Source organism: Dermacentor variabilis, unplaced genomic scaffold (assembly GCF_050947875.1).
Source record: "Dermacentor variabilis isolate Ectoservices unplaced genomic scaffold, ASM5094787v1 scaffold_15, whole genome shotgun sequence".
NCBI lineage: Eukaryota > Metazoa > Arthropoda > Arachnida > Ixodida > Ixodidae > Dermacentor > Dermacentor variabilis.
Window position 1 is genome coordinate 680,563 of NW_027460313.1, and position 18,941 is coordinate 699,503.

The 18,941-nt window shown below is 46.2% G+C and overlaps 1 protein-coding gene across 4 annotated transcripts in view; it reads right to left on the reverse strand.

Moving 5' to 3' along the window:
* Positions 1-18,941, reverse strand: part of LOC142568011 (DNA (cytosine-5)-methyltransferase 3C-like) — a 394,257-nt gene that overhangs the window by 245,651 nt on the left and 129,665 nt on the right. For all 4 annotated transcript variants that reach the window (XM_075678102.1, XM_075678101.1, XM_075678103.1 and 1 more), the window contains one exon: positions 740-804. In XM_075678102.1, the coding sequence (XP_075534217.1) occupies positions 740-804 (65 nt within the window). The remainder of the gene's footprint in view (positions 1-739; positions 805-18,941) is intronic.

Consider the following 18,941-nt stretch of genomic DNA (forward strand, 5'->3'; position numbering starts at 1 on the left):
TCTCTTAGGCTGGCACCTGCGAACACGAGTCCCAAAGACTGAACAATATTTTCTAGTTTGAATTTGCATTCTGTATCCTTCCGCGGCTTGGATGGCGACTACCGGTGAAATTGCCTGAGAACTTTGTGCAAGTATGTGCATAAGAATGTGTCATAAAAGCACGTTCAAGTAAGTTAAAGAACTACGCATGCAACTCAGTTTCGAAAGTTTAAGCCGTTGGCTTCCAAAGAAAGCCAACGTTCGTGACCAAACTACAAGCGCAGAATAGGGTATATTTTGAACAAGAAGACACGCTTTTTATAAATGGTTTGAAAGAATATACAATTTCATAAATTACTGCAAAAAATGCAAACATGCAGCTACAAAAATAACAAGATGCAGTAATCAGCACCATAGACATTCCATAGAAAAATGGCAAACAAAATTGGGGCCAGCACTTCCACGAAATTAGCAGTATGTGTGCTATGTGAAACTCTAGAAACTTTCAAGCAGGAAAGTATACAATTATACATGGCACCCAAAAACTTGGTGAAACAAAGCTTTTGACTGTGTCTGTGAAGTGCTTAAGTGTGTCTAGTATAAGTTTAACAAGATCTCAAATGAATTATTCTGGATTTGCACACAAAGCATGGGTCTATCTGCAGGGATACGTAATGTAAATGTAATGTGTACATGCATAACGTTAAATGAAGATGTGTACTTATTTCCAAGAAAGAATACGACAATAATACATGCTCACCTGCTGCAATCCGCATTGTCACAGATGAAGAGCTCCTGGCCACTTCCGCAGATGAGGCAATATGCCTGAAATTATTAGTGCTAAGATGAGCTCAGATGCCAGCCAGCAGGAGACACAGTGTAATATTAGAGAGCTTTAGCGTGTCCGGTATGCGGCTAAACACAAGCGGGCTCGGCATGTTACCCTGATGAGAGGGTTTGCAAATGTGAACGGCCTGTGCGGTGCAGCAACTTGGCGGCACAGAGCTCTATCAGACAAACACAGAGCTAAAATTTCAGCAACGAAGTGTATTTCCCTTCACAGGTAGTGCAAATAATTGGTAGCAGCATAATCATGTTGCAGCCGAAAATTAACTGCAGCAGCAAAGTTAAATACAATCAGTTACTACAATATTTGTGTTTGTCTAGTTGAGCTCTGCACCAGTAGGTGGCTGCACCGTGCAAGCTCATGTTTGCACATCTACCCCTCCAGTGACACACCCAGTATGCCGGTGTTTACCAAGTACAGGACAAGCTAAAAACCACTACTTTCTAATCACATACAGGTCACCATAAGAATCTTTAAATGTTGAATACTAGTTTGAAAACACTGATGAGAAACCTCTTAAACCAGCACAGTCACTAAACAATAGTGCCATGACAACCCTAACCACAGACCGTTCTATACACAAGGCATAATAAAAAGTCGCAGTTTTGCCCGAAAGGCAAAGCATCGATTGCAATATTGAATCAGTAGACTGCTATACGAAGTAAGCATATTAGTTTTATCGGCCGTATAAACTTGCAAACATTCATTCACAAACTAAATTACCAAGCACGGTGTCACACGCGCACCGGTAAACATGAACACATCTCGCTCAATGACCGCAGAAACTCGCTGTCAAAGCATTGGAGTGAGTAACCGCAGCAGCAGCAGCGAGCAAATTGACCTTCATGCTGTCTCTCGCTGCAACGCCAACTAAACTTCAAAAGCACAGCGCATACAAAGCTACCGGCACTCCACGTCATTTGTCCATATTGCAGATCGCTTTGAAGATGAGGCCCCCACAGGCGGGCGCTTTGTCCACGTCATAGATGGCTTGCAAGATACAGTGCCCACGCGGCGCGTGTCTAAACAGCTGCCGCATTAGTAAAACATACCCTCCCTTACCTCCCTCACCCATGCCTCACGCGCAAAAAAAGTCAGTGCGCTTCCGCTCACGTTCCTCCCTCGCGCGCGCGAGATTGGACCGTGATCGTCGGCTGAATCTCCCAAGCTTTCACTCGCACATACAGCGTATGGTGCGCATCAATGGTGTTACGGTGTTTGTACTTGTTATGGAACATCACGGCAATGGCAGAAATGCGCTTGGAGTAGATTGGATCTTGACCGGGTGAGCTAGGTTTTCACCGCAAGGATCAGGAAATGACGACAAAGGCAGGCATCGTGATTCTTGCGGTGAAGACCCACCTCACCCAGTCGAGATTGTATCAGCTGGTGGCAGCGGTGGGATACTCCACACTTCGTCCTGGCTTTAGCAGAATGGTGAGCTCTCGACTTCCTTTGAGAATTTGCGAGGTTTAGCTCGTGTGTGTTCTAAAATGGCAAATCAGTTTTTGTAAGGTTCCTGTTAAAGGCTTTCTCACGTCGCATCAGAGTAAGAAAATCCTCGTTCAGGATTGACCATGAATTTAGGCAAACAGAGAAAGCCACAGTTCTTATTACTGTGTGAAGAGCTGGGAACTGAGGTCGGGAAGGGTCAGAGAAAGGCGCAGCTAATTAAGGCAATTGACAAGGCGGGCATCGTGAGAATGAAAAGAATGCATCCACTTCATTGGTACATGGTTGTGACTCTACCCAAGTCGCGAGCGGTTCTGGTTAACATGTGGGCCACGATGGCCTTAAATAACCCCTCGTGATCTTCTGGTCACTGATTTCTACTAAGAAAACTTGGGGAACATATGAAAGTGTCAGTGCGTTTGTTAGGTTGGGAAGTCAACGACCTCTTCTCCTTTGTGTCTACTCCTTTGGGTCTTCCTCTTCGTGTCTGCTGAGGGCATAGAGGTGTGATTATTTTTCTGGGACGAGGCAAATCATCTCGACATGGGCCCACTCATTTGAATCTTTTGCACACTTGAGAGGTCGAAGTCCAGGCTGATCCTAATGGGCTTTTTTGGATCAAGGGAAATCATTTCGTCGTGGGAATGCACGCCTGAATGTTTTTCAAACTCAAGAGGTCGATCATAACAGAGTGTCCATATTACTGCGCAATAAAACTGTAAATTTCTCGAAAAAAAATCCTCTAAATTATTCACAATTTTCGCAAACAAGATGCTTATTCATCTCAACATGGGCACGCCCGCTTGAATCTTTCGCACACTTGAGAGGTCGAAGTCCAGGCTGGTCCTAACAAGATTTTTTTGACCAAGGAAAATAATCTCGTCGTAGGAATGCACGCCTGAATGTTTCTCACACCTGAGAGGTCGATCACAACAGTGTCCATATTATTGCGCAATAAAACTGTAAATTAGTCAATAAAGACCTCTAGATTATTCACAATTTCCGCAAATAATGTGCCTATTAGGCAATGTCAGTACACTAAAAGTGATGACTATTCGCCAGATTTTTTTATTTTGTATTACAGCTACCCACCATCTTCAGCAAGAACAATGTGTGCCCATCAATTTGACATTGCTATGGATACTTCGCAAAAGATGCTGTTTTTATGCTTAAAGGGACACTAAAGGTTACTATTAAGTCAACGTGGACTGCTGAAATACCATCACAGAAACCTCGAAACGCTTGCTTCGTGCCAAGGAGACTTATTTTAAGAGAAAATGCGTTCTGAAGCGTCCGCGTACCTCTAGCGCAGTTCAAATCGCCCGCCCTCCGATCGAGGAGTACTGACATCATGGTCTCATAGTGACGTTGCGCCATCGGTGAGTAGAACGGCGTCCGCAGACGGCGCTATGGCTTTTCTGCGCAAAACGCGAACGCGCGGCCAGAAACAGAGCCAAGACAGAGCCGACAGCAGAGCTAGGGTGGCCTTCTAGCCACCCTAGCAGAGCGAAAGCGGGAGTATGGTGGCTAGCGGAAGGAGAAACGAATTACGTCCCACATTACGTCCCACGGCACACGGAGAGTCTGTTTTCGTTAAACTATAGGCTGTGGCGAGCTCGCAGCGTGGTCGGCGTGGTCTATGAGAAGCGACGAGTCTTTTCGCACTCGCAACAGGGCATAAAAATGTGCGAATCGACGCAAAACTCGGCCTAGAAATGTGCTTCGCCTCAGCCAGGGCTCAATACGACCCAAGCTGGCACGACCCAGATGTCATTTCCCGCACCGCCACCAGACGCCGCTACTATACCTCAAACTCCAGCGCAAGACGCCCATAAGCTGGTACTTCATTCTATGACGCTAACTTCTACGCTCGTCGCAATGGACCCTGACACCGACAGATTGGCTCACGATGGTGGGCTCAACTTCAGCGATTTGAGCACCGACGAGCGCGACCTGCTGCTGAGGGCTCGCACTGCCGGCGTCGTTGCGTACTACGACGGCGGCCTCGACACCGGCTCTCCGGAGCGGGAAAGCAACGAGGGCTTCCCACGACATCACATGGACGTGGCATCTCGCTGCTTGTTCCAAATGAAAGTTTCGCGAGCCAGGAGAACCCTCACAGCACGACGCGATAACGAAACTACTGAAACTCCAAAGCGTGCGCGGCGCAGTGTCGAGCGCGCAGAGTCGAGCGAAAACGAAACCTTTCGAACACCCATATTACTGAAGGGTAACGTCAAAATGTTATTTTTTCTTAGAATCGAATAGACGTAGACAAGTAGCATTTTTTTCCGTCTTATAATCGAATGAAATGATATTTTTAATACGAGTAGTTGAGTATTAGTAACACAAATTATGAGGAGTCCTTTCGTCATCGGGCTAGTACCGGAATGTCGCTGGGGGGTCTCAAATCGTGTCATGCATTTACCTCAATTTCTCGGTTACTAAAGCTCTGTTCGCGATTAGATTGAAGCCTTAGACGTTCTAGAACATTGCTCTACCACTTTAACTTGAGTTTCTGGTAACCTTTAGTGTCCCTTTAAAGGGCAACTCGGCCGTTTTTTTAACCATATCAGGATACTGTCATTTTCAAATGGCATTGACAGTCCTGTCACCGGTAGGGTGGTTCAATTTGCTTAGAAATTCATCAACAATAATAAATAACTAATAAACGAGATACCGAAACCGAAACGGGTAGCTGCTTCGTGTGACGTCACGACAAGTCGATGACGTCAGGTTTTACACTATCATAATGTAAACACACAGAAAGCATGCTAAACACGCAGTACACATGGTGCTAATGCCAAACAAGCAAAGCTGATGATGTCTCCTGATGACACAAGGAGCTTTTACAGATTTTCTGAATCAGACAGCGGCGATTTCAGCGACGGTGGCGATGTAGTCCCAGACATCTCAAACACAGGGTGGCCAGTAAAAAGTCATCAGTCGGGAACGCAACCATTCTTTAAAATTAATTTTCAGGAAAACTAAATGACTTCCAGCCATATTGTTTGGCAAAGATAATTAACATGCAAAAGAGAACATATATTCAAAATTTTCTTAAGATCAGTGGACATAGAAAAATCGCTGGAGTTCGCCTTTAACAAAAATGTTCAAAATCGTTAGTATGGTACATAGCGGAATTACACTATTTGTTTGGTATTACTCGAGGACATAGTGATTACGTACATCAAAAATGAAAATGCATAATGAACTATTATAACTATTATTATAACTATCCTGCCCCCAGCTGTAGCATGACCCAAAGCCCTCGGCCAAATTGACAATGCATACTTGTGCAACTCGAGTGCCACACAGTCGGCCAAACAAATCAACAACACTGTCGGCCATGCACATGTGCAAATTCATGCAGATAGTGACAACCAAGTGAACACAGTGTCCGCTTGGTGGCTCGGTACACTATACAAATACACACAGAATGTCACAGACGTTCACTACCAAGTACAGGTTGATTGAAAGTGTAAACAGACAACCCAGTGTCATCAAAAAGAAAGTGAGAGAAACAGATACTGTACATTTTATGCATAGGATGGAAACAAGAAAGTCCACAAAGATTTACAACCATGGCAATACAGAAATCAGGAGAAAATTCATACAGTAACAGAAAGGGCTGTCCCTAGCTATTAAAGGCCCAAGCTCGCTTCCCGAGCACAAAAACATGCTGGAGCAAATATTCACAACGTGGTGAAGCACCCTCGTGCCGTAGCACTCGTTTGAAGACGACTCAGCACATCGTAATGGAATGCCAAGATATTTATGCAGCAAGAACCGCAGGGAACGTCAACATTCTGGGAGTGCTCGGATTCGAAGCGGATGGAAGCAATAATTGGTCAGCAGTCGAGATAAGCAAGAGACGTATGACGAGCACACAACGTCCCCTTGGGAACAATCTCGGGAATCGGGAGCCAGGCTCGGCAGCCTGCCAAGCTCGTGAGCAACATTGGTCCCCACACCAAATAAACACCGATGAGCACAGCTGCCGGCGGTCGGTTATCGTTCACCACCACCATGCTGTCGAGCATCTCTCTGACAGCTTGTGCCTCGAGCTCCTCCTCGTTCACGAACCCAGGAGGGTCGTCACAAGACATTTAGATTATTGGCGAAAAAAGCTGGAAAGAGATTGATAACTGGTATGCAGCCGAGGTAAGCAAGAAACGTTGAGTGAGTAATGATGAAAATAAAGCATGGAAGAGCTTGATTTAACTGGGTTCTTTATAAGCTAGTACAATAAGAAGTAAATATAGAAGTACAATATAGAAGTATGCGTTTTAATAAACAGCGAAAACATGAAGAGAAAGGCAAAATGACAAACTGCAATAGATTTACCAGAGTGTGGCAAAGACAACTGTGAGCTTCTGGCGTATCGTCAACTACTTGCTCGACGATAGAGGTCGCATGCTTGGTGCCTGACACTCGATCAACAGACCTGTCTGTGTATCGTTTTGGCTTGTTAATAAAACTGCATTGCATATTTATTTTCTGGAGGTTGCTAGGCTTTCCCCAAACCTGTAACTCCACAGTCAGAAGTTGCCACTAATCATGCCTCATGATGCGAGCCAAACACCTCTGCCGGCCTCGCCCACGCTTCTGTGTTCCAGCTCGCTACGTGAACTGCATCCAGCAACTTCAGCGGCTCCAACGAAAACGACGCCGAAGATTGGCTCTCATCCTACAGATGTGTGAGTGCCCACAAGAAATGGGATGATGCTAATAAATTAAACAATGCGATCTTCTAGCTCATGGGTGTCGCGAACATGTGGTTCTGCAACCACGAATCTCACCCTCGCACCTTTCATTTCACTCCATTTACTTAAAGACCCCACGAAGGGGTATACATAAGGGGTACAATCAGCTTAAAAAATATGAATAACAATGCCAAATTTGTTTATACACAAAAAACGATTATTTAAATTTTGAAACGAATGATGATGCACAGGTGATATCAATGATATATTGGGGAAGGCCATTCTAATCTTTAGCTGCACGTGGGAAGACGGAAGCCGAAAAAGTAACAGTTCAGGCACATGGATGAATAACTTGAAGGTTGTGGTTGGTGCGGTGAGAAATGTACGATGCTGGCATGATGTAAAGTGCACGATTGCGTGATGAGTAATAGAACGTGTGGTACATTAATAGGGTGGCTATATAACTGTGAATTGAAAGAGGCAATAAGGCAGATGTAGTTTTCATGGCTGAAACACTGAAGTCATAGGAATAAGAACAATGGATAAACCTTGCAGCATGATTTTGGGCTGCTTCTAGATAATTTATCAGGTCAGGTTAACATGATGCGGGTTCCATATGGCGGATGCAAATTCTAGTTTAGGTCGAACGAGCGACTTGTAAGAAAGCAATTTCACGTGATGTGGGGCGAGGCGAAGATGACGTTTAAGAAATCCCAGTTAGCTGATGATATCAGGTTAGTGATATGTTCATTCCATGTTAGATCATTAGATAATGTGATGCCTAAGTATTTGAAAGACGATATGAATTCTATGGACTCGTTAGCATGCAATTTTGAATTTAAAGGCATGAATCTTGCGTCCAATTTTAGGATGAGCTTCACGGAAATTTTTGGTCCCCCCGTGGTACGAAAGCTTCGTGTGCAAAAAAGTGCTTGCGCAACCGTTCCTAGCAGTCCGGTGAGAACCTCACCAACTACATAAAAGTCATTGTCGACCTTTGTATGCGCATAACAGAATGGACAACTGGGCTAGTCTGTTTACTTGCACCTTGAAACCGTAAAATATAAGCACACAAAGACGAGAACAAAGAGAGAACACAAGACGAGACGCTTCATCCTGTCTTCTCTCTTCCTTCTCGTCTTTATGCGCTTTTAAAGTTTCAAGATCTATTTAAGCACGTAAATGCACCAATCACCGAATCCAATAGGAGCCGTCATATATTGAAGGACATGAAAGACGCCTTTCAAATGCTGTTATCAAAAAACCTGCAAACTATTGTCGAAATCACTGAACTTTGTTAGAGTTACTATGAACTCCGCAGACCATGTCTCTTGACTCCGCATTCTTCCACACAGCATGCTTCGGCTTCGGGCTTAACCGCAGTTTTCAACCACGGCACCCTGCTCTGTGAGAGCAAGGAGTTCATTCGGGCGGAAGTCGCTCGGCAGCTGTGTCTACGCAATACCACCACAAGCCTTACGCCATCTTTGTCTGCAAACCTGCCGCAGATGATACAGGAACAATGATACCCTGTCCCCGTGCGCACCGCCACCGGTACGTACCTGCACCTATAACTTACGCCGAAATTGTAGCATGGATTCTGTCACCGACGTCCTCGCCACCACTGCCCGCAGTACCATCCCGTCCACTTCCTCCCGTGTTTCCCACCAGGTTACAAGCCAACAATGAAACATGGCACACACCCGACAATCGCCATACATGCTTTTATCGTGGCATCCCTGGTCACGTGGCACACTTCTGTCAAGGTTGCTTATGACTTTCCCGAGCTGACCAACCTGCACCCTCCTACACCCCTCCAGGTGCATTCTTCCCGTCGCTTCCTGATGCACCGCCACTCCTTCCACCTATGCTCACCGCTCGCCATCTCCACAACGCCACTCGTTTTACCCCTGCGTCATCGTCCCACTCCTATAGAACGGGAAAACTAGTCGACACAGTTCCTGAGGCAAGAACTATGTCTGTGTCGAACAGCACAAGGCCTCGCTCTTTTCCGACAAACGTTCCCGAAGTATCTGTAAACGGATTTCTTGGACTTGCATGTGTCAACACAGGAGACGTAGTTTCTGTAATTACAGAACTTCGTCGCACACTCAGAAAAGTAATGGCACCCTTGTCTGCACTGTCGCTCTATACAGCAAGCACACTGAACATTATCCCTGTTGCTGAATGCGCTACTAGCATCACCATTCAATGACACACATACACAGTAGAGTTTCTTGTCTTTTTGCTCATAATTAATCTTGGGATGGGACTTCCTTTACGACAAGATCGTTATTGACTGTTCTCGCATCGAAGTAGAATTTTCATTGCTTCCTGATGCCCAATTAGGTGATGCTGATGATTCTGGCGACAAACTGCTCGTTGCTGATGACACTACGACACCTCTGCACTCACCTGTGATTGCAACTGCCTGCTCGAACTTTGCTACAGATACCACTGTCCTTTTTACATCTTCACCTGTTTTTATTCATCGACAATGTTTGCTTCCCTTTGCTGTCATTACTATCAATGGGAGCTTCACTCATATGCTCATCTTCGATGACGCGCCCCTCAATTTGTGTAGCAGTGAGTGCCTTGGACGTTCATCGACTCGGGTGACCATCTTCGACGCAACTCTTGATGGCACCTGCTGAGATCAGCTCATTGGCTTGTTGCCCTACTTGCTCCCTGTCTACGCTGGACATCTTAAACAGCTCTGTGAATGCCCTCCCGAGCCCTACACAACTTCCCCAGCTCCTGAACCTACTTCGCAGGTACTCTACATTCTGTTGCCAACAAGTGACTCTGGGCCGGAAATCGACGGTGTATCATGAGATCGATACGGGCACCCAAGCTCCACTGCGCCAGTGACCTTATTGCACATCACCCACAGAGCACCATGTTATTGAAGACCAAGTCAGCTACATGCTTCAGTACGGAGTTGTTCAACAGTCCCTGGGCATCCCCTGCAGTTCCTTTAAGAAAAAAGATGGATCCAGCCTGTTTTATGTGGATTACCGCCGTCATAATAAGATAACCCATAGAGACGTGTATCCTCTGGCGCACATCGATGACGGTCTCGATTCTTGGCAAGGTGCTGCATACTTTTCGCCACTTTGCTTGCGTTCTGGCTATTGGCAAGTGCTGATGGCTCCAACCGATCAGCCAAAAACAGCTTTCATCATACCAGCCGGCCTGTATAAATTTAACTGTATGCCATTTGGGATTTGCGATGCTCCTGCAATTTTTGAACAGTTGTGTGGGCTAAAATGGAAGACATGTCTCGTCTCATCTTTTTCTCCTAACTTCGCCACTTATCTCTGCCATCTCGAGCAAGTCTTGCATTGCTTAACTAATGCAGGGCTCCAACTCAATATGAAGAAATGTCACTTTGGAGTCAACTAACGATACTCGGACACGCGGTTTCCAAAGACAGCATCTTACTCGGTGCTTCGAAGTTTCGCACCGTCCCCAATTTCCTGGAACCCACGTCCCTGAAGGAACTTTGAAGTTTCATCAAGCTCTGCTCACACTTTCGTCGTTTCATCAGCAATTTCACTTCTATTATTGCTCCGTTAAACTAACGCCTGCCATGCGACACTGGCCTTTCTACCTGGTCCCAAGTTTCTGATGACGCGTTTACAACATTGCACCATACTCTCACATCACTGCCCATACTGCACCATTTCGAGCCCATGGCTCCCACAGAAGTACACATGAATGCCAGCAGCATAGGGCTTGGTGCTGTACTCGCTCACTGCAAAAGTCGATACGGTGATACATAGTACTCTATGTGAGGCAGACACTAATCAAGGCCGAATCTAATTACTTTGTCACCAAAAAGAAGTGCTTAGCTCTTATCTGTGCCCTTGGAAAATTTCGACCATACCTGCTTCTTCGATGTTGTTACCGATTATCATGCCCTGTCTTGGCTGACAATATTTAAGGACCCATCAGGCTACCTTACCTGCTGAGATCTTTGGTTACATGATGTCAACATGCGCGTTGTATCGGTCTGGCACTAAACACACCGACGCGAATGCTCTCTCTCGCTCACCCACATCAAGTTACCTGGCTTGTCTTTTCCTCATCGACTAGGTGTTCTTGCCATCAGTGCTCGCCGATCTGGCTGCGGAGCAATGGTCCATGGATTGCGGCTCTTTTGGACTGCGAAGTTGTTACTGAACTTTCAAAGGTGCATCTATCAGTGGGGGGAGCTTAGGGAACATCATAATGGTTACATACATCAAGACAAACAGCGCTTTCCAGAAATGTGGACACGCATGAACACAGTAATGTCATGAATGAAAATTTTGGGCAGCCTTACATGCAGACATTCATGTGAATAGCAGGAATTTCTCGAGTGCATGAAGTAAATAGCTTCATATTTTGTGATACAAGCGGCTAGCATACCCAAGAATCCCAATTGCTTGTGTTTTGCTGGTGACCAAGCACAGAGTCTGTTTGTGAATACACCAGCTGCATCGTAGATGAATAAGTTATGGGTAAGAATTGGATACTTCCTTCTGATTAAGTGGAAAGTTGCGTTTCCTGACAAAAAGCAATGTGCATGTAAAAATGCACAAGGAAGACAAGTAATAACAGGTAAGTGAGTATCACAGGTATTGTGATATATGGTTGTGGTGCCAAGAGACGCATGGAAGGCGACGAAGTGGCGTTGAAAACATGGAAGCACGTGCAACGTGGTGCCTGTATCGTTCACACGGATGACACCTCACTGCATGTGCGCTCGTAGCGCAGCAAAATGATAAATCGAGAAGAATGAGCAAACGCCGCAAAAGAGCCCGCAGCGAATCAGCATGTCATGTGTGGCTCAAGCAGCCTACAAAAGGCGCAGAGACCATGTTGGCAGGCAGACGGAGCTGAGAAGATGTGTGAAGAAGACGCATTGGCTTGGGTTGGACATCCACATTCGGGAGGCCAACCACTGCAGGAGAGACCCATTCAAGCGTCAACACACGAGGGAACCTCTAAAGGACACGTCTTCTACTCCCGTCACCCAGCAGACAAGTAAGAGTCTACAAGAGCTCGCCTGCCGTCTCCACTCATACGGTTCGTCGAGCGGCGTACTACACCAGCTGTCAGAGGGACCCAGTCGAGCGCCAACGCATGTGAGGTCCTCCTAACCACACGGCTTCCGCTCCCGTCACCCAGCACAACAACCAGAGTCTGCAAGAGCTCGCCTGCCGTCTCTGCTAGCACGGTTCGTCGAGCAACGCACCACACCAGCTGTCAGAGGGACGCGGTCGAGTGCCAACGCACATGAGGATCTCCTAAACACACGGCTTCCACTCCCATCACCCAGCCCACCAACCAGAGTCAGCGAAAGCTCGCCCGACGTCTCCGCTCGTACGGTTCGTCGAGCAACGCACCACACCAGCTGTCGGAGGGACGCGGTCGAGCACCAACGCACGTGAAGATTTCTAAACACATGGCTTCCGCTCCCGTCACCCAGCCCACCAACCAATCTGCGAGAGCTCGCCTGCCGTCTCAGCTTGTACGGTTCGTCGAGCGACGCACCACACCAGCTGTTGGAGGGACGCAGTCAAGCGCCAACGCACATGAGGATCTCCTAAGAACACGGCTTCCTCTCCTGTCACACAGCACACCAACCAGAGTCTGCGAGAGCTCGCCTGCCACCTCCGCTTGCATGGTTCGTCAAGCGACGCACCACACCAGCTGTCGGAAGGATGCGGTCGAGCGCCAACGCACATGAGGACCTCCTAACAACACGGCTTCCATTCCCATCACCCAGCAAACCAACCAGAGTGTGTGAGAGCTCGCCTGCCGTCTCCGCTTGTACAGTTCATCAAACGACGCACTACACCAGCTGTCGGAGGGACCTGGTCGAGTGTCAACACACGAAGGACCTCCTAACTACACGGCTTCCGCTCCCTTCACCAAGCACACTAACCAGAGTCTGCGAGAGCTCGCCTGCCGTCTCTGTTCGTACAGTTCGTCGAGCAACGCAACACCAGCCAAACTGAGTGCACTGTGGTAGTCGCTCAGAACGCTGCATAAGAACGCTTGGTCTTGCTTGCCCCAATGCCCTGTGCCCTAGTACTTGTATTCTGTATGTTTGAATATATGTTCATGTGTGGTGATTGTTGCCATTCCTTCCGGCGTCTCTCACACAATTAAGCCTGCTCCTCAAAACCCCTTGAAACAATGGCATCCGCAATGGAAGCTTTCTTTCTGCTTTATTGAGAAGGTCGGAGCAGCACAGTTAGGGATTGTAGCTGAGGGCTGCACGAGAAATGAAAATCGTTACAGTCGTTGAGGCCAGTGAGAAACATGCCTTGAAAGGCGCGGAACATGAAGCATGGGCGGAAGAAAAAGCAAGGGAAGTGTGAGACGAGATAGCACAAGCATGCGAAGCCGAGGGCCTTATGCTTGAGTTTGAACGCGAGGCTTTGAACCGAAAGTTGCACCTTGAAGAGCTTCATGCACAGCGGCCATTGTCTAAAGCAGATGAAGAGGCTGAGACCACACAGATCGAGCTAGAGGCAGAAGTTTCGGATTATAAGCTTTGTCTCAGCGAAACGCAACTACAAGGCTCGCAAGGCTCTAATCACTGTCAGGATTTTATTGTGTTGCCGTTCAATGACTGTGTTAGTCCCGCCGAGCTCAACAATGAGCACGGTAGCAATCTTGTTGCTGATCTGCAAGACAGGCGAGCAGGTGAAAAGGACAAGTCTTCAGGTGGGCTCTCTCCTCATGAAGTTTGCCATCCTTCTGAGCAGCACACTAATCTGGACTTCAGAGTCCAAAGCACTCAGAATGTGGTTGCAGGCCATAGTTTGCCTGGTGCTAAGGAACGCACTAATATCACTGGGAATGGCTGTAGAGAGAAGAGCATGAAAGCTTTTGAGATTTCTGGGACAGCTTCCTCTAGGCAGATGGAAAAAAACTGTAGCCGCGTCTGTATCCAGGGCTGGGCAAAAAGTATACTCGGGCAACAAGTATTTGAGATACAGATACAAGATATAGCACTGCAATTATTGTATCTAATAAACCTTCCCTTAATATCTTGAGATACTTCGATACGTTCGCAAATTTCTTATTTAGATCTACATAATGTAGCAGCAAGTGGGCATGCACAAAAATGCTTACTTGGAAATATCTTAACTCCAATCAACCTTGTTTCATTTGAATGAAATATCTTAGGATCTCAAAATTATTGTCTTTGTTGTTCAAAGTATAGTATTTTCATTCCGAAATAATTTATTGGGGTTGCTTCAGTTGCTTATTATGAAAGCTCTTTATACGCTGTGCTGTCGGTTGTTTTTTGCATGTTGCTGTTGTAATTCATGGCAGTCGCTGCTCTGCTTGCCGACGAGCTAGAGGGTTGCCATCTAGAACGTCCACAAGAAGCCTCTGCATGATGGCGCAAATACCGCTGAGTAGTTTTACCTTGTCTGTAAGTGTATTACCGTTTACACAATACTGGATCACCAGACTGGTGTACAGCAGCAACAACGCTGGTAGCGACATATTTTGCGACGCACCATGCCTACAGAGAGCACACAAAGCTGTAATGACCTTTCATATACAGTGAAACCTTGTTAAACCGTAGTTGGCTGGAGCTCGGAAAAAATAGGCACTAAGCAGTAATGTTGCTTAACCGAAATAGCATGATATCGCCTACTTGCCTGTCAAAAATGGAACTCAGAGAGAGTGCGATGAAAGGAGAAAAGACATGCAGTATTTGTTAACTTCGCGCGACAAAAGTGTCATTTTCATTTGATGTCGCGGCCTAGTAGTTTGATGCCGCGGCAGCCTGACAGTGGCCTCAAACTTACTGAAGCTCCGAGCCGGCTTTTCAGCCAGCCCTCTCTTCTCAGCAAACACTCGCATGGCAGATTCCTCATTGGCGTTGCATATTCTCCGTGCACGGGCACGGTAGCGTTGTAGAAGTCGCGGGGCACCTTTTTCATTGCGAGGTGCTGTTCTCATCGCGACGATTGTATTCATGAGGCTGACGTAACGCACAGCTTCTGCCACTGTCGGGCCTGAGTCGCCCATGCTGTCGCTTCCCGTGTCGTCCTCATCACTGTCACTAGGTGACACTTCAGCAACAACAGAGGCAACGATGGCGAAAAGTTGAACCTCATAGCTGACATCTCTCCGCGGTCGCAACAGCGCTGCCGAGCAACTTCGCATTCCAAATGCCACACACTGTAGTCAACAGTAGACTCATGTCGCGTGCCAGCGCTGACTTCTTTGTGTCACGTTCACGAACAATGTCTAATATTTCTTCTATGCTGAGCACCCGGCGTCTTTTTTTTATCCGAGCTTCGGCAATAATGCGAGTCCTTGCTTGCACAACATCACAACGCTCTCTGGCACGGCGCCGAAATGATGTTGATGTTGATGTGGCTTCACGCACAAAAGCACAGGGCGCTTGGAGGCCGTTCTGATCTCCGAGGCTTATTGTTCTGCCTGGCCGCCCGATGTAGACGACGTACCACCGTGTTTGTGCGACGAAAAGAGCAAATGCTACGTGTTAACCGATATGTACGCAGTAAGCTGGTATGGTTTGTGCAGATGTAAAACACATTATGTTCAATGGCCACTGAGTCGGGGATTTGACTTTACTACTTTTAAAATGGAACTACTGTTTAAGCGGGTAAGGTTTAACGAGGTTTTACTGTACTACTTAATTCATCTTGACCTCATTGCCTGCCCTGGCTGGAAGGCTCTTGTGAAAAAATAAAAGAATGTTGCTTCTGTAGTTTTATTCAGGTGGCTTAAAGCCACAGTACGAGACTGAGAAGCGAAGTTTGGCCAACGTTTATGTTTTTGCACAATGATGTTGCGATTGCCCCCCAGTATTTTGTATCTTAAAATGCACGATACATTCTTTCATGTAGCGGAAATACAGATACTGATGATGTCTTGCCAGACATATCATAATACAGGCACAAGATACCCAAAAAGTATACTAAGATAGTACCTAAGACACATGTATCTTCGATACTGCCTAGCACTGTCTGTATCTTGCCTAGAAAGCCTAGAGGCCAATAGTGTTTTCTCAAAGTCCCCGGCTTCAGAAATCGACAACGGTCATGCGTACCATTTGAAACATTCCGTGAGAACAATGAAAAAGAGCCTTGAGCTCCTACAGTTCACAATACAATGTCATCAGAAAGCATATACTCGCGAGACCGGTGACGATCGGCGCTTCTTGCAGAGACAGGCGCTTCAGCGTCAGCCCATATGGTGTGCCAATGCCCACCAAAAATTTGTAAGGTACCAGACAAGTGTGGGTTTTCTGGGGCATTGCGACATAAAGCTTAAGCTAATAGCATTAGAGTGTTTTAGTTGAGCGTGTTTACGCTCCGCTAAGCAGTTAAGCGGAGCGGAAGCGCGAATGCGCATGCGCCGTCCACTTAGCCGTAAGCGGGATAGCGGAGCGAGGAACACGGTCCGCTTAGAAGCTGCCTGAGCGGAGCATGCCGCGCAGCACTTTGGCTAGCGTGGGCGTCAGAACGGATTGGATTGGATGCAGAAAGCAAGCGCGCTGGCTAACACGTGGCGTTCCCCAAGACGGCGCTTTATTTTCCATTGGATAAAATGGACTGGTAACGCATTACAAGCGCACGTCTAGATACTTCATGAAGAAATAAGTTATATATATACACATACTCGTTTTGCTGTATAAGAGTGATCATAAAGTGTTTTTATTTTCTTGCATTACCCTGAATTTTGCCAGGGGGCGCTGCAACTACAAAAGGTCCACTCCGCTGCGCTAAACGTATAACTAAAACGTGAAAATCGCTCGCCGCTCCGCTGTGGCTTAGCGGGCAGCTCGGAGCGGAGCGTACCGTAAAGACGCTCAACTAAAACACTCTATTTACGCTGCCGTGTGTGACCCGTGCTTTGCGAAAACCCTGTCTTGTTCCTGCTATCTCCTAAAAGATACCAAAGGCCATATTTTCTTAACACTAAATAATTTCAGAGTTACTTCAGCTCATTAAGAGATGTTTTGATGCTATACAACTGTATTCTTTTGTCACTAGAAAAAGAAAGGAGCATAGTTACAGGGATGCTGATTACCAACTATATTCTAAAAGAAGCTTCAGAATTACTTCTGTGTTGCATACGTTATAAACACTGTTTCTACAATCTCCCAAGGTTTTAGAGCCTTTTATTATGACCTCTGTAACGTTTCAACGACGACTGAGCGATATCTTGCAAATCATCATTAGGAAGCCTTAGTTTAAAGACTGTTTGAGTGATCTTTGTGTGACTGTGAACGAATGTCATGTGGACACTTCACGAAAAGTGTTTGGTGCCCTGAGCACTTCTTGAAACAGGGGCTGATGTGATGAAATGCCAAGAGACGCCTGGATGATGATGAAGTGGTGTCGAAAACATGGAAGCAGGCGCAACGCGGTGCCTGCATCGTTCCCAACGATGACACCTCGCTGCATGAGCACTCGTGGTGCAGAAAATGATAAATGAACTGTACGAGCACATGTGCGTTCGTACAGGATGCAACATCAGCCAAAGTGTGAATGCGCTGTGGTAGTCGCTCAGAATGTTGTGTAGGGATGTTTGGTCTCGCTTACCCCAATGCCCTGTGCCCTTGTATTTTGTACATTTTAGTGAATGTTCGTGTGCAGTGATTGTTGCCGTTCCTTCCTTACTGCCCTCGGAGGCATCTCTGACCCACACAATTAAGCCTGCTCTCCGGAACACCTTGTAACAATGGTATTCTGCTAGCAGCCAGCAGAATCGTGTCACAGAAGTTTTCTTCGAGTTCTTGTTCTTCCCCAATGGCTACCTATGGTCACGTTACTAATGCGGGCAGAATAAGCTCAGCGAAGGTTTACCGTCACTTTGTACATGCACCCTATTTCATTCTCTGTTTTGGCACGAGCCTTCAGTTTAATGCGAACAATATCACAAGTACTAGCATTATATGGCAGAGAAGTGCTTTATTTTCTACACTCTTGTTCATTCTGCTGACAGTCATTACCAAATAATGTGCATTAAACTGAATGGTGCCTGCAAAGTATGTCCATTAGGTGTTCTTCAGGTGCACTTTCATCTAGCTGTAAGCGTACTGCTGCCTATCATTCAAGGGTATAGGATGTTGGACACTATAAGTGGTCATTTCGCTCACCTTTATTTTACAGACCACAGTTCCACTCATTAACTGAAAAGTCTTCAGCTGTGCTGCCACATTATGGAAAGAGGTGCCTTGCTTCTTGTCATTCTTCAGCATGTGCATGGCCACAGTTCATCGTGCCTGAGAATCTAGCCACTATTACAATCTAAAGGGTGCCTATCGGCTGTCATGAGAATATTCTGAATACAAACTTTTACAATTATGTCAGCATTAGCTATGTGATTGAAGCCAGTCCACGAGGATGAACTGCTGGCAAAATTTTCAAGCGACTCTGAAAGCAGAGTGTCTGCTCCCTATATTAGCCACACTGTTTTGGTGAGCGTGCTTCATTTTTCTCTTGACATAAATTTACTACCCAGCCAGATAAGATATTTCAAACCATCAACTTTAGGCCCATGCACATGGACACTTTATTTTATCATATTCTGAAAATGATACCCAAGGCCAGCTTAGATAAGCAATATCTGCTTAACTTGTGCACAGAGTCGAGTTGCTGCATATGAGAAAAAGAAATCATTGCATAACTAATAAGAATTAGTCCAGTACAAAAAAAATATTTGTCTTTATGTCTTGATTTTATAAGTTGTGCTCCTCATTTGATGCACACAGTAACACGTAAACACAAATTATATGTGTACCTAGCGCTTACATGCATGTGTGTATGAATAAAACCGCACAACTTCTAATGCCAAGATGTCGCACCAACTAGACCCCATCAAAGATGTTCTATACGGTATTAAGCTGATCTTAAGTTTATCATGTGGTGCAGTTAGAACATTTTATACCTGTATGTAAACGA